This window comes from Leptonychotes weddellii, chromosome 5 (assembly GCF_054177405.1).
Source record: "Leptonychotes weddellii isolate Sample4059 chromosome 5, ASM5417740v2, whole genome shotgun sequence".
In the NCBI taxonomy this organism is placed as follows: Eukaryota; Metazoa; Chordata; class Mammalia; order Carnivora; family Phocidae; genus Leptonychotes; species Leptonychotes weddellii.
The window spans coordinates 87,832,448-87,846,714 of record NC_138373.1 but is presented as its reverse complement, the minus strand read 5'-3'; the positions used below and the strand labels follow the sequence as shown (position 1 = coordinate 87,846,714).

The following is a 14,267-nucleotide window of genomic DNA, read 5'->3' as shown; positions in this document are numbered from 1 at the left end:
CTGTCTTCTATCCTCCCAGTCCATTCACCCCTTTGTCTTCATCGCCCCCCAAAGTGCCCATTTTCTCTCTAGTTTTGTCTCTAGAGTCTACTTCTTATGAAACCTGCTCTCTGTTTTTTTCCTGTATCATTTGTTTCTGTCCTTTCCTGGTACTGTGAGTGGGGATTCCATTTAGTTTCTCTCTGCTGTCTGATAGCAGGGAGGAAAGCTAACTGTGTGTGTCGTTTTTATTGGGTTGGAAGATCTTGCTAACCTTGATGATTATACTTGCTGGAAACTGCCACTTAGATTTTTATTTGAAAAAAAAAACTATCCCAGCCAACTCCACACTTGTGGTGTAAAGATTAAATCATAGAACAGCAATCAACCACAGGTCTGAAATAAGCAGAATGTGGCGTTTTATCTTTTGTTTCATCTTTCTTTGGGGCGCTTTGTTCTCAGAAAAGCTGCTGTGTGGGTTATGTCTCATGCCCTGCAAATTCTGGTCTTCTGCCTTGTGTTTCTTATTTAAATGTAGGTCTTCATGGTATCTCCATCTGAGCACTCTTAAGCATTTTATGTGTTTTGATCTGTGGTAACATTTAACATTTTCCACATGAGATTGTATAGGTGTTTTGTTTTCGTTTTTAGTTCAGGGATTATTTTCTTGTGATAAATCTCAAAGGAGTCATGACAGTGAATTTAGTGTATTTTTCTCTTTGGTAAGCTGTATCTTTTGGTTCATGTTATTTATATTTAAGTTGGTGCCTATTAAGGACCATGAGATTTGGGATTCTTTGGCATCATGAAGTATATTGTGCTTTATTGTTAGTTATAATGCTGCATTTTTTTTTCAGAAGCAATATGTGTAAAGAAGATGGGCAATAATTTGTTCATATGTGATTTACAGTGTAGTACATGTTCTTTTATTTTAATGTGAATTTTGGTTAAAATTTTTTATGATGAAGAACTTCAAAGAACCTTCATATACTAATTTTTCAGCATTAACGATTTTGATTCATGGTGTGATTTGGTTTCAGCTATATACCCACCTGGGTCTCTGCCTCCTAGCCCTCCTTTATTACTGTATTTTTTAATTTAACTTTTTATTTTTTTTTAAGATTTTATTTATTTATTTGACAGAGAGACACAGAGAGATCAGGAACACAAGCAGGGGGAGTGGGAGAGGGAGAAGCAGGCTTCCCGCGGAGCAGGGAGCCCGATGCGGGGCTCAGTCCCAGGACCCTGGGATCATGACCTGAGCCGAAGGCAGACGCTTAACGACTGAGCCACCCAGGCGCCCCTATTACTGGATTTTTTTAAATAGCAAATCCATGGCCATCATTTTGCTCACAAAATTTCAGTGTGGAGTGTGTGTATGTGCACACATGTGTGTGTTTGTCCTAAAGATAAGCTCTGTTTTCAAAATATATAGGTACAGTATCACCAACACAAATTTCAGTGAAAAATATTGAAGATAATTCCCTAATAGCATCACATTAACAGCCAGTACTTATATTTTTCCAGTCACCCAATTGTTTTTCAGTTTTTTTTATTTGAATCAGGTTTCAGGTGACACCTATACATCGTATTTAGTTGATGTGTCTTTTAAATCTCTTTTAATCCCTAGTTCTCCTTTCCGTTGCCCTCCTTTTTTCTTGCAGTTTGTGAAGAAACAAAACCATTTTGTGTACACACGACACCCCAAGAATATGTCAAAAGTAGTGCTGCATACCTCGTCAGGAAGCATAGATTGTCTGGTTCCTCTTTTTGTCATAGCAGTAGCATTGATATTCATTGCCCACACAAAATAATTTGTTAGGGGTGGCAAGGGTATTTCCAAAAGTAGGTTTATAATTTATGTGTTTATATTTGTATATGATACATATTATAAATTAAAGTAAGTGTATATTATTGTCAGCTCACTTGGTTTTTTTCATGAAGCTTTGTTCTAGTAACTAAATACAAAGTATTAAATTGGATATATTACCCACTAAATTTTCATTATTTTTAGGAAGAGTATCAACCAAAGTGTTCTTCACCCTTTTTGCCCTGCTTGGTCTCTTCATTTGTTTTTTTGGACACAGATTCTGGAAAACAGGTATTACTGATGTAGTTGCTATTTACGTGCCTTATGGGCTTTTTTGCTTAAATTCTGCTGGGGAATTTGAACTTTAAGGAGATGAGGCAACTGCTTATCTCCAGCTATCTTCATAGATTTGTGACTGGGTTCTTTCCAGTAGACTTTACTTAGTTGCCATGCATTTTAATTTTTTCTGTTAATAATGGAGTATAACTTCCTCTTACTAAGAGGGGAGCAAAACTGGATTTATGCAGCAGACTTCTTCAATTGCTAGGTCGGCCAGCTGACTAAAAATAACTGGGGTTGGAAATCAGGACATTTGTGTAAGAATGTGTGGATTTTGATGATGGTGATTGTGACGTGGTTTCAAATACATCAAGCTGCAGGTCTGTGGTATATGTAGATTGAAATGTCTGCTTAGTCCCAGGAGGTTCAGACTGCAAATAGGAACTCCGCAATCTTCGCAGTGAAACCCATTCAGGGAGTGGAATACAGTAGTCTTCTCTTACCTGTGGGGCATACTTTCCAAGTCTCCTAGTGGATGCCTGAAATTGTGGACAGTACTTGAACCCCATATATATATATATTTTTTTTCCTATCCATACATACCTACAATAAAATTTAATTTATAAATTAGGCACAGTAAGAGATTAACAACTAATAATAGAATAATTATGGCAAGATGCTGTAATAAGGGTTATGTCAATGTTGTCCCTCTCTCTCAAAATATCTTATTATCCTGCACTTATCCTTCCTGTGCTGATGTGAGATGATTAAATGCCCATATGATGAGATGAAGTGAGGGGAATGATGTAGGTAAGAATTGTGACAGTGTTAGGCTACTATTGACCTTCTGATGGAACCTCAGAAGCAGGATCATCTGCTTCTGGACCATGGGGTAATTGAAGCCATGAAAAGAAAAACCATGAGTAGAGGGGCAACTATATAAATTATGCTCGCTGAATTGATTTGAATTTTTGGGCTGCCTTTTATGTAACAGTGTTTGTAATTACTAAAAAAAAAATCCTTATTTAATTCATTAACAAGGAGTATAACGGAGCATCAAGGAAAGAGTGAAAATAATCCTGATCTCAAACTTTTTAAACTTGCTTTAATAAATTATGAATTGTGGGGGCGCCTGGGTGGCTCAGTTAGGTAAACGTCTGACTCTTGATTTCAGCTCAGGTCTTGGTCTCAGGGTCGTGAGTTCAAGCCCTGTGTTGGGCTCCGTGGGCCTGGAGCCTACTTAAAAAAAAAAAAAAAATTATGAATTGAAATATGCAACTCCGTCTTCATTATTATATTTTTTCTTGATTGAGTAGAAAATATTCTGAAGAATGTTTAATTCCTCAAAGTATAGAATGATTCTAGAACAAAGAATTTAATTGCCAAGCTCTAGGCAAGGTCCCAAAGATATTACTAGGTATTTTAATGGATGAAGACAGTGATTAATTATTCATCCTAAATAGGGAAGGATGAATTAAAGGAAGGTATAAAAATCACTTAAAAAAAAAAGATTATTTATTTGTCAGAGAGAGTGAGCACAAGCACAAGCAGGGGGAGCGGCAGGCAGAGGGAGAAGCAGACTCCCCACTGAGCAGAGAGCCCGATGTGGGGCTTGATCCCAGGACCCTGGGATCATGACCTGAGCCGAATGCAGATGCTTAACTGTCTGAGCCACCCAGGCTTCCCAAAAGTCTGGGAATACTTTGGAATATTTTACTTTGGAATATTTTGTTATTTTTCCTTTCCTTTTATTTTTGCTCATGTAATAAATTGAAATTTAGGGGCGCCTAATGCAGTGTATCTAACAGTTAATATTTTAATATTGTATTCATTTAATAATATTTACTCCCAATGACTTCTAAATTTTTCCTGTCTTTCGGGTATTTCTTTCCCCTGAATGTCCTAATATGAGTAAATTCTGGAAGCTTAAGCATGTATTTTTTGGTTAGAAAGTTAAGTTGCACTGTGAAAAGAATACCTAACCATAGCTTGTATTTTTTTTTTCTTCTTTTTCTGGTGGTTTGCTACTAGAATTATTTTTCATAGGCTTTATCTTCATGGGATTCTTCTTCTATGTACTGATTACAAGACTGACACTTCTTACGTATGATGGTACGTGAAAACAATACAGTTTGATTGGGAAGAAAGGGGTTGTGTTCATGGTCCCCCTTTCTTTCTATAGTTTGACCGTATTGTGTGATAGATAGCCTGTTATGTGTGTAAATAATGGGCCACCTATACTCGAAACATCTTTTCTAGACTACTCATTTAGACCTTCTCTTCTGGGTTTTTAATTTGCATGGTGAATTCCTTGGGACTTAGGGAATTGAAGGGCTATGTTGATTATAAACCCGTGTTCCAGGCTATTTGGTATATTGAAGATACGAAATTTACAACAATCAAAATATTAAGATTTTCTTTACCTTAAAACAAACACAACCCATCCTTCCCTGTCACATTTAACAGAATGCTTGTTGCCCCTTCTTCCTCAGCCCCGATTTATGGGTTGTGCCAAGCCACACCTATCACTTGCCTGGGAGGTTTAGCTCACCTGCTGGTTTGCGCAGCTCAGACCAGCCCCTCCTCAGAGAAGGCCTTTCCGTGCTGGTTGTCAGGGCACTGCCTCAGGGCCTGACCTACAGAAAGGCTAAGGCTGCCTCTGGTAATGGTGGTGTGTGTCTAGCGCATGTGGTAGGAAAAGCTGCCTCTGGTCCAACAGTTCATCTCCTTCTGTGCAGTTCGTCTGATTCTGACAGCCGTCGCTGGAAGTGTTGGTGGGATTCTCCTGGTAGCTGCTTGGTGGCGATTTGGAATCCTTCTGTTCTGCATGCTGTGTGTTGGATTAGTGCTGGGCTTCCTCATCTCCTCAGTGATGTTCTTCACTCCGCTGGGTAGGAGATGTGTCATGTTTTCTGTGTTCAGTTCACTGTTTGCAAGACCTTGTTCGGGTTCTCTGTGTACAGATACTGCCCCATCAGGGACTTGGGGCCTTGCCTGTAGAGTTCTGGAAATTTCTATTGATGATGTGGCGCTTTAGGGAGGGCCAGTACAAAGTGAATCTTAAGTGGAAGCCCAGTTTATCCCACAGATCAACTTGGCACTGCTCTGCTGGCAGCCGAGTTGGGAACCTGGTGCTTCGTTCCCGGTTGTCTTATACCCCAGCCTTCACTCCCACCGTCTGCCAGACCCCAGGCGTTCTAACATACCTACTTGTCATCTAGGGCAGCAGCACAGGGGATGGTTCTGGGAATTTTTTTTTTTTTATTTTAAGTAATTCAGTTTTTACTTAGAATGCTTAGAATGTGGTTAACTTGTAGGTTAACTTTCTTTTGTAGGGCAGGAGAAATTTCCCGTCTATCCTTCTAAGGTTCTTCGGCTGGTCTAATCATTAAATTGATAAAAGACAGATTAACAAGAGAACAAATTTAATTTTGTATGTACAGGAACCCCTTAAAAGTATGGGACCCAAAGGCAGTCAGGCAGTTGAGCCTTCTTTGTCACCCGGAGCTAAGGAATGGGGTCGGTGCCTGGGGTTTCAAAGGTGGGGAGGGCAAGTCACAAGAAAAGAAGAAGAGCAGACATTTGGTAATCAGATGTTTGCCCGACCAGGCAGTTAAGTAATTCAGATAAAATCGTTATCACCGGTAGTTGCTCTCTTTCTGGGTCAGGCTCCCTATGTAAATTCTTTTAGGCAGTTAGTGAAGCTATTAAAGTTTTTCCTGACCCTGCCGGGTCTTGATTGCCTTCAACTAAAAATAATCCACATGCCAAAGTGGCACATTTTAGGGCGCCTGGGTGGCTCAGTTGGTTAAGCGACTGCCTTCGGCTCAGGTCATGATCCTGGAGTCCCGGGATTGAGTCCCGCATCGGGCTCTCTGCTCGGCAGAGAGTCTGCTTCTCCCTCTGACCCTCCTCCCTCTCATGCTGTCTCTCATTCTCTCTCTCTCAAATAAATAAATAAAATCTTTAAAAAAAAAACAAAAAAAGAGTGCATCCTTGAATGCAGTGAAGGAGCATTTAAAAAAAAAAAATTTAAAATTTATAAATAGGACTTCTGATAGAGTCTTCCCGGGTCACTGTAGACGTGCCGCATTTTGGAGAAGAGTTTAGTAGAAGCGCAGGAAAGTGGTTAGCTTCCGTCTTTCCTGATGCATGAGGAATCACATCTTCCAGGATGCAGTGGCTGGGCAGGAAATGCATTGATGGTAAAAATCTAGTAAATGGATTTTGCTGCTCATTTTGGGTAGGAGTTCAAATAGTTAGCTCTGAATGCCATTTACTTGCACTTTTTACTTTGCAGTACAAAATCATGGAGTGATAGAAACAGAGCAAGGAAGGATGGTTTGGAGCTTGGCCACGAAATAGTTCAGTCTTCTCATTTTATGGGTTAGGAAACAGGCTCAGTATCGCAGCTAGTGAATGGAAGAGCTTGGACTAGTCCAGCCTCTTCTGAATTTTCCTGGGAATAAATGCAGAGCATGTACCTGCTTGATTTTCCTCCCACCCCTCAACCTTCTAAGACACATCCTTAAAAGTTGATTGTATTGGCAGTTAAATGAAAAAAGTCAGAATTCATTTCTAATTGTCAACCTATTCCCTGGTGATTATAAATCTTGATGCATGTCTGTGTTTAGATGTTGAGAAAATGAAATTGAACTTGGTAAACCTGTTAACTCTTGCTTTCTTTTTGCTTTTTCAGGAAACCTGAAGATTTTTCAAGACGATGGTGTGTTCTGGGTGACCTTCTCTTGTATAGCTGTTATCATTCCAGTAGTTTTCATGGGCTGCCTAAGAATAGTAAGTGTTTCATCAAGTGAGATTTATTCATCCTATTGTCCCGGGCCTTCGTTCACTCACTGCATCATTTTGCATGTTTTATTTACCGAGGAGAGCTAGCTACATGAGAATCTTTAGGAAATGATTAATTTTAATTAGCCTTGTTACTGTGAAAGCAAGAGAAGTTCTGATTACAATTAGCACAGTGTTTTTTTCATCAAGTGGGGCTGGTCACTGCTGTCAGTATGCTTTGAACAGTGGGAGCAGAGAGGTTGAGCTCACTGTAAATGCACAAGCTGATGGATCATTAGTTTCAACAGTCTCTCCAGACAAAGTGTTCTTCATCTAATTAGACTGTTATTGAGGTTCTTTCACAGGGAAGACATTTCCTTTTTTTTTTTTTGACTTTATTTATTTGAGAGAGAGCGAGAGCACAGCAGGGGGGCAGGCAGAGGGAGAGGGAGAAGCAGGCAGCCCAACATGGGGCTCTATCCCAGGACTCTGGGATCATGACCCGAGCCGAAGGCAGACGCTTAATGACTGAGCCACCTAGGCGCCCCAGGGAAGACATTTCCTATGAGTAAGAACTCACTGTGGGTGTGGACGGTGGTTTTCGGTTTAACCTTCCAGGTAACCTTTATTCAGTGCTGAGACTTGACCCCATTTCATGTGCCCTGAGGGAGCAGAAGGGATTCCCTGTGATTGAGGCCAGTTGGGGAGGGTTAAAAACTATTCCTTGTTCTACTAGCGGCGATGCCTAAACGCTTCACTCTTCCACAGCTAAACATACTGACTTGTGGATTCATTGGCTCCTACTCGGTGGTCTTAGCCTTTGACAGTTACTTGTATACAAGCCTTTCTTACATCACTTTGAATGTACTCAAGAGAGCACTCAACGTGGATTTCCACAGAGCTTTCACAACTGTGCCTTTTCAAACTAATGGTAAGACTAAATCCAAGAACCCGAGTGATAGTCAAGTAAGAATACTGGCCCGCTTGTGCTAACAAGAGCACTTGGTAACTAGACTGAAAGAAGGTTAACTGGACAAGAGGAGGAAACTCACACCATACAAATGTATTAGAGCCTTCTGTTAATAATAACTTATGATCATGGGAGAAAAGAATTTAAATTTGTAAGGTGGTTGAAGTTCATACTTCTAAAAATCTTCTAAATGAACTTTAAGAAATTTCTCAACCAGGATTACTTAGGTTACCTGGTCAGTTCCCAGTGGTGAGAAAAATCCTGGGAACAAAGCTGTTTGGTTGGGGTGGGATGAGGGATGAGAATGACAGCCTGATTGTTAAAGTTATTCCTTTGTTTCCTTCCTTTAAAGAAGCACGTAATTTGCTACTTGAAAGTGAAAAAGTGATTTTCAATCAGAAGGTGTTATTGTTTCTGCAACTGTAAGATTCTACCCATTAAAGTAGAAAAGTCATCTCCATAGACTTTTTGAAGAAAAAAATGGCTAAATTAAATGTTCACAATGAATGTAGGATGTATTGGTTTCAGAAATGTTAAAAATATGGAAGATGGAAAATTATGTCTTGTTGTTGAAGATATATAAGCATAATCATGATTGCTGTGACTATTTAAGGACATATCTTTCCCTCTACCATCCTGAGCCTGCCCTCACTGGATAAGAGGTTGATGCTACATAGAGACTTTGAAATCCATGTGTCTTGCAAGTTTTACATACAAAACAATATTTTGTCAAGCCTTTACTAGAAGCTCAGTTACAGTTTGTTGAATCTCTTCATGCATTTCTATCACTCTGCATGAGGGGGGTGGGGCCCCATATTGAGTGGAATGGGGGGAAAAAAGCAGGGTGGCATCTAATGTTCTGTGATGTACGTTTGTGAGGTGTAGCTAGAGGACTGCTTTCTCCCCGCCCCAGCCCCAGAAAAACAAAAAAACCAACCACGCCTGTGGGCACTGGTCACAGAATGTTGGAATTCCAGGGATCCAAACAACTGATTTCTTACAGCCTCTCTGGACTTTCAAATGCCTATGATAGAAAATTCCCATTTTAAAATTTAAGACTGTAGCTTCCTTATTCATTCCTCGGCTGTAAGTGAGGAAATACACGTTTGGCCAAACTCACAGAAAGTCTAATATTGCTGAGAAAGAATGACACAGATTTAAACTATGAAAGGTTAAGTGTTAGAGCTCTGTTAGGTTTTAAAATACAAGAGTTCAAACTTCTTTCCTGCTGTTTTTTAGACTTTATTATCCTGGCTGTATGGGGGATGCTTGCCGTAAGTGGAATTACATTACAGATTCGAAGAGAAAGAGGGCGACCGTTTTTTCCTCCCCACCCGTACAAGTTATGGAAGCGAGAGAGGGAGCGCAGAGTTACGAACATTCTGGACCCTAGCTACCACATCCCTCCATTGAGAGAGCGGCTCTGTGGCCAACTAACCCAGATCAAAGAACTCTTCCGGAAGGAACAGCCAGCTGGAGAGAGAACACCTCTGCTTCTTTAGATGCCAAAGGGCTCGGTCAGTGTGATCCTGAAGTACAACTCAAGCGGTGCCCCAGCTTTGGTGTGTATGCCCAGCCTGCTTCAGCCATCTCCGGTGCAAGTCTGAGAACAAAACAGGCTTTTGTATCTATCTGTGCTTTGCACAATATTGTGGTGTCCTCATTGATATATTATCAAAAGGTACCCTTCTTTTGTTTATTTTTAATTGTGGTAAAATTACACATTTACTGTATCAATCATAAAGTGTATAGTTCAGTAGGCACTTTGTTTTTGCCTTTTATTGCTTAAAATGCTAATTTAAATACTAAATTATGTCAGTTATTTGAAAATAGGTCAACTTATATAGATAATAAAACTTTGATATGTATACAATGCCTCATTTTTTTTTTTCTTTAAAGGCCTTTTAAAGTAGTGTTGACATCTGATTTCCAATTTAAAGTGCATTAGAATTGTTTCTTGGGAAACCAGTTGGCTCCTACCCTAATCTATAGTTCCATTAGTAAGGAAATCTTTTAAAATTTGCATTTTGTAGTTCTTTCTGCTAAATTGGTTGTAATTAGCATTGATGTAAAACACAGGTTTCAAAAATTTTCTTTTGTATAAAGACTTTGTACCATCTGTTTTAGTGATGAGGAGGGGGTCAAAAAGGAATTAGGTGTTTAAAGGAGCTGCTTTGAATTAGGACCTTGGATTCTGTAAGGAAAGTCCCTTCAGTTTTGACCCTTTTTCCCCACAAGCAAGCACCTGGATACCCTGGGCTGCATACCTACTCCTCATGGCCTTTTCTCTTAACTGTCAGAGATGCTTGCTGCCTCTGGTTCTGCTGTGGATTGTAAGCTGGGGACTCCGACAAGCCTGAGTCATAGTGAGGATGGTTGTGGTTGGTTGCACACACATTTGAGAGTCAGCCACTATTTAAACGATGCTGCTTTTAAGAGTTTTTTCAAAGTACAATAGATTTTTGAAGTTTCAGGTAACTGGAAAATTTTCAGTTTTTGCATTTTTAAAAGTGTTTTTGGAAAGGCTGAAACAAAGTGCAGACATACAAAACTAATCATTTTTCCTTTGCAAAATTACATATAGGTGTTTATTATTCTGTAACTGTTTATGTAACTTCAGTAATACTTAAACTTGAAATTTTTTTTAAATCACTTTAAGGATTCTGGCTTCTGCCATATCCTTGTACATTCTAACAAAGTTCTTTGGAATGTTTATGAGTTATTTTCTGTACCATCACAGTGTATTGCCACTGAAGACTGTAAAGACAGAGCACACTTTTTTGGAGGCTTGAGACAAAGTGTTTAAAAATTTTCATAATTTGAGTAATAAAAAGCCAATTTGTATAATTTTAATAATAAATACCTATTTTGAAAAAAATGCTGAAAGTCTCATTATTATTAAATTTTTTAACCAACTGTATTTGTACCATAGCAACAAAGACATGAGAGAAGTTTCATAGGTATAAAATTACTTCATCTGGAGAATTAAATCTTTATTTTAAAGATTTAGTTTAATCCTAAATGAAATAATAGGAAATGAAGGAAATCTGAGGCAGTGTATTAACATTTATATCCCTTGTTAGAAGGAAACCTGGTGTCTTTGGTGGACTAATTTGTGTTGGTGTCCTTAGCACTTCAGGTTTGTCCAACTGAAGAAAAGAAGTACTAGTATTACCAGAAAATTAGTTACACTATTCCTTAAATGTTTTAGTTCCAATTAACCTGTTACAGGTTAGCTACCAGGTTGCCAAACCACAGCAGCTAACTAGTGCTATGGACCAGTGGAGTTCTGTAGGAGTTTGGGATAGAAAATGGATTCTACCAAGGAAATTGCTAGACTATTAGACCAGGTACAGGCCTTAAGAGATCATGTGATCTGACCCCTTACTTTATAACTAAGGAAATTCTTGATGGAGTCAATTATATGAAGTCACTATTATCAGGAATAGTGCCCAGATCAAAATTTGGGATACCTGACTTCCATCCAAGTGTGCTTTACACTGTATCATAATGAAAATGTAAACCATTGATCAATTTTCAATTTTCTTCTGCTGGTGAACTGGTGACAACACAGTGAGAAGGCAGCCTTCTGTGAGCAGAGGAGAGGCCTCAGTGGAAACCAGCCTTGATCTTGGACTTCCAGCCTCCAGAATGGTGAGAAAATAAATTTCTTTTGTTTAAGGCACCCCGTGTGTGGTATTTTATGGCAGCGCTAGCTAGAAACTAATACACTTCAGAAATCATTTTACCCTGATTGTTGATTGGAAGACTTCTGGGCAATCTGGCCACTGTGTTTGCAAGGACCACTCTAGGAAATGGAGGTAAAGAGGGGCTCAAGCTAGTGGAAGCTTGGGCTTACCCAAGGACTACCATATAATCATTACACTGGGGAGGTTGGCAGGTCTGGATCCGGCTATATCAGCATAAGAGGCAAACAACAAGAAACCCCCCACGTACAATGATAGTAGTTTTTACTTGGATCTCACCTTTACTCATTACATAAATATGTGTTGAATTCCTAAGTGCCAGGCCATGCCTTGGGCACTAGGAAGAAGATGGCAAAATATACTGGCATGGCCCCCGCCTCATGGTTTTGAGTGTGATGAGACAGATACTAGAGTAGTTACACAGAGGAGGTACAATATGCAATGAACTTTAAAATTGATGGGGGGTAGAATCCGGATGCCAGGGAGGAATTCCTTGAAATGACACTTAAGCTGAGACTTGGAAGAGGAGTAGGAGTACCAAACCACAAGGAGGCTGAGTGCATCCCACGTAGTGGGGTTGAAAGCGTAATGAAAAGCTTCCAGGCCTTCCCTTCTCTGTGGAAAGCCCCCAGAGGAGTCTCTCCCCTGTGCCCTGCCAGTCCTTGCGGCCCTTCACTTTGGTGCTTGGTGGGGTCAGTGAGCCCATTCTTTGCTTTTCACATTTTGATCCAGAAAGGATGTTGTTGGTGGTGGTTTTTTTTTTTTTTAAATTGAGATGTAATTGACCTACAACACTATGTAAGTTTGAGTACAGTATTTGATTTGGTACATTTATGTTACAGTATCAGTATGATTACCACCACAGAGTGAGCTAATGCCTCTTGTCATGTCACATCATTACTCTTTTTGTGAAAACAGGATGTAGTCTCTTGGCAACCTTGAAGTTTATAATACAGTATTGTTGACCATAATCCTTTGAAAAGCTCCAGATTTTATCTAATTGCGAGTTCATTCCTTAAATAACATTTCCCCAATTCTCCCACCTCCAGCTCCTGGTAACCGCCATTCCACTTTCTGTTACTAGATATTTGGGTTTTTTAGATTCCACATAGACATGATATCATCCATTGTTTGTCTTTCTCTGACTTCTCTCACTTGGCATAATGCCCTCAAGGTCCATCCATGTTGGAAAGGGCAGGCTTTATCACGGCTGAATAATATTCAATTATATATGTATACACACCACATCTTTATCCATTCACCCACTGATGGACATTTAGGATGTTTCCCTGTCTTGGCTATTGTGAATAATGCTGCAGTAAACATGGGAATTAGCCATTGTTTTCAAGATCTTGCTTTATATTTCCTTTGGCTATATACCCGGAAGTGGGATTATTAGATCAGATGGTTTCTTTTTATTGTCTGTCTTCCTTGTTAAATTTTATCTATACTATAAAACTGCACAGAGCATATCTTGTCTATTTACCTTTCTTTTTCATTTTCTCCTAAGTCCCTAGAATTTAGCAGTTGTTTCCTGGCAGGGGGGTCAGAACACTTGAATGATCTACAATCTGTGGTCCTCAAATTCTTTCCTTCTGTTACAGAGTCCTATTAACATACCTCTATATAAGTATAATATACCTGACTCTGCACCCCCACCCCCTGTGTGGATTCCTTCCCTTGGAAGGAGGTTAAAGGATGGCCACGATAGCTTTTTTACTTTGAAGTTCTTAGGAGCTAGAAGGCTTATTCACCATGGTTCATGACTCCTCCTGCTAATGGATTCTCTATTGTCCAGACTGGCTTGCATGTTCTCTGGCTTGCCTGAACTGGGCAGAGCTTTAAGGAAGGGGGTGGAAGATCAGAAAATGATGCAGATGGAAGAAGTAGTTGAGACACATTAAGTGTGCCTTTGTTCCCCAGTTCAGTGTTTTCAGCAATTGAACTGGACCTTAACACCTTTTTTTTTTTTTTTTTTAAAGATTTTATTTATTTTAGAGAGTGCGAGTGCATGAGGAGGGGGAAAGGGCAGAGGGAGAAGGAGAGAATCCCAAGCAGACTCTGCACTGAGCGCTGGGCCTGGCTCAGGGCTCAAATCTCACGACCCTGAGATCCTGACTTGAGCCAAAACCAAGAGTCAGACACTTAACCAACTGAGTCACCCAGGCGCCCCAACACCTTTTTAAAATAAACTAGCCGCCTCATTTGGAGCAAACCATCCATATATAAAAATTGCTTAAAACTGAAATATATGTATTGCGAGGGCTAGGCCTACAGTTCTAGAGGACTACTCTCATGGACAGAATTAAAGGCTTTCCTCTGAAAAAAAATCTCCATCTTGCTTATTAATGCCTGAAAGTTTTGGGGCGCCTGGTGGCTCAGTCGGTTAAGCATCTGCCTTTGGCTCAGGCCATGATCTCAGGGTCCTGGGATGGAGCCCTATGTCAGGCTCCCTGCTCAGCGGGGAGCCTGCTTCTTCCTCTGTCCATGCTCTCTTCCTCTAATAAATAAATAAAATCTTAAAAAAAAAATGCCTGAAAGTTTTTCAACAGAGGACAGTCTTCCATTTCACAAGTAGAGCTACTTTTCTTCCAAACCAGCTCTCCCTCCTAAATTCCTTTATGATATATACCAGTGATTCTCTACAGAATTTTCTCCTGAATGATGTTTTTAACCTCTTATATTCTATAGGTCTAGAGTCTGCATGACCAAGAATAAAATCCTTATAAAGTTT

At 39.8% G+C, this 14,267-nt stretch overlaps 2 protein-coding genes across 2 annotated transcripts in view; both read left to right on the top strand.

Annotated features, from left to right (window-relative positions):
• Window positions 1–10,704, top strand: part of TM7SF3 (transmembrane 7 superfamily member 3) — a 34,998-nt gene extending 24,294 nt beyond the window's left edge. The window contains exons 7-12 of the mRNA XM_006737928.3: window positions 1,994–2,080; window positions 4,100–4,180; window positions 4,807–4,959; window positions 6,768–6,865; window positions 7,625–7,787; window positions 9,066–10,704. Coding sequence (XP_006737991.2) covers window positions 1,994–2,080; window positions 4,100–4,180; window positions 4,807–4,959; window positions 6,768–6,865; window positions 7,625–7,787; window positions 9,066–9,328 — 845 coding nt within the window. The 3' untranslated portion in view covers window positions 9,329–10,704. The remainder of the gene's footprint in view (window positions 1–1,993; window positions 2,081–4,099; window positions 4,181–4,806; window positions 4,960–6,767; window positions 6,866–7,624; window positions 7,788–9,065) is intronic.
• The window catches only part of ITPR2 (inositol 1,4,5-trisphosphate receptor type 2), an 838,078-nt gene that overhangs the window by 234,008 nt on the left and 589,803 nt on the right, over window positions 1–14,267 (top strand). The gene's annotated exons all lie outside the window — the stretch shown is intronic.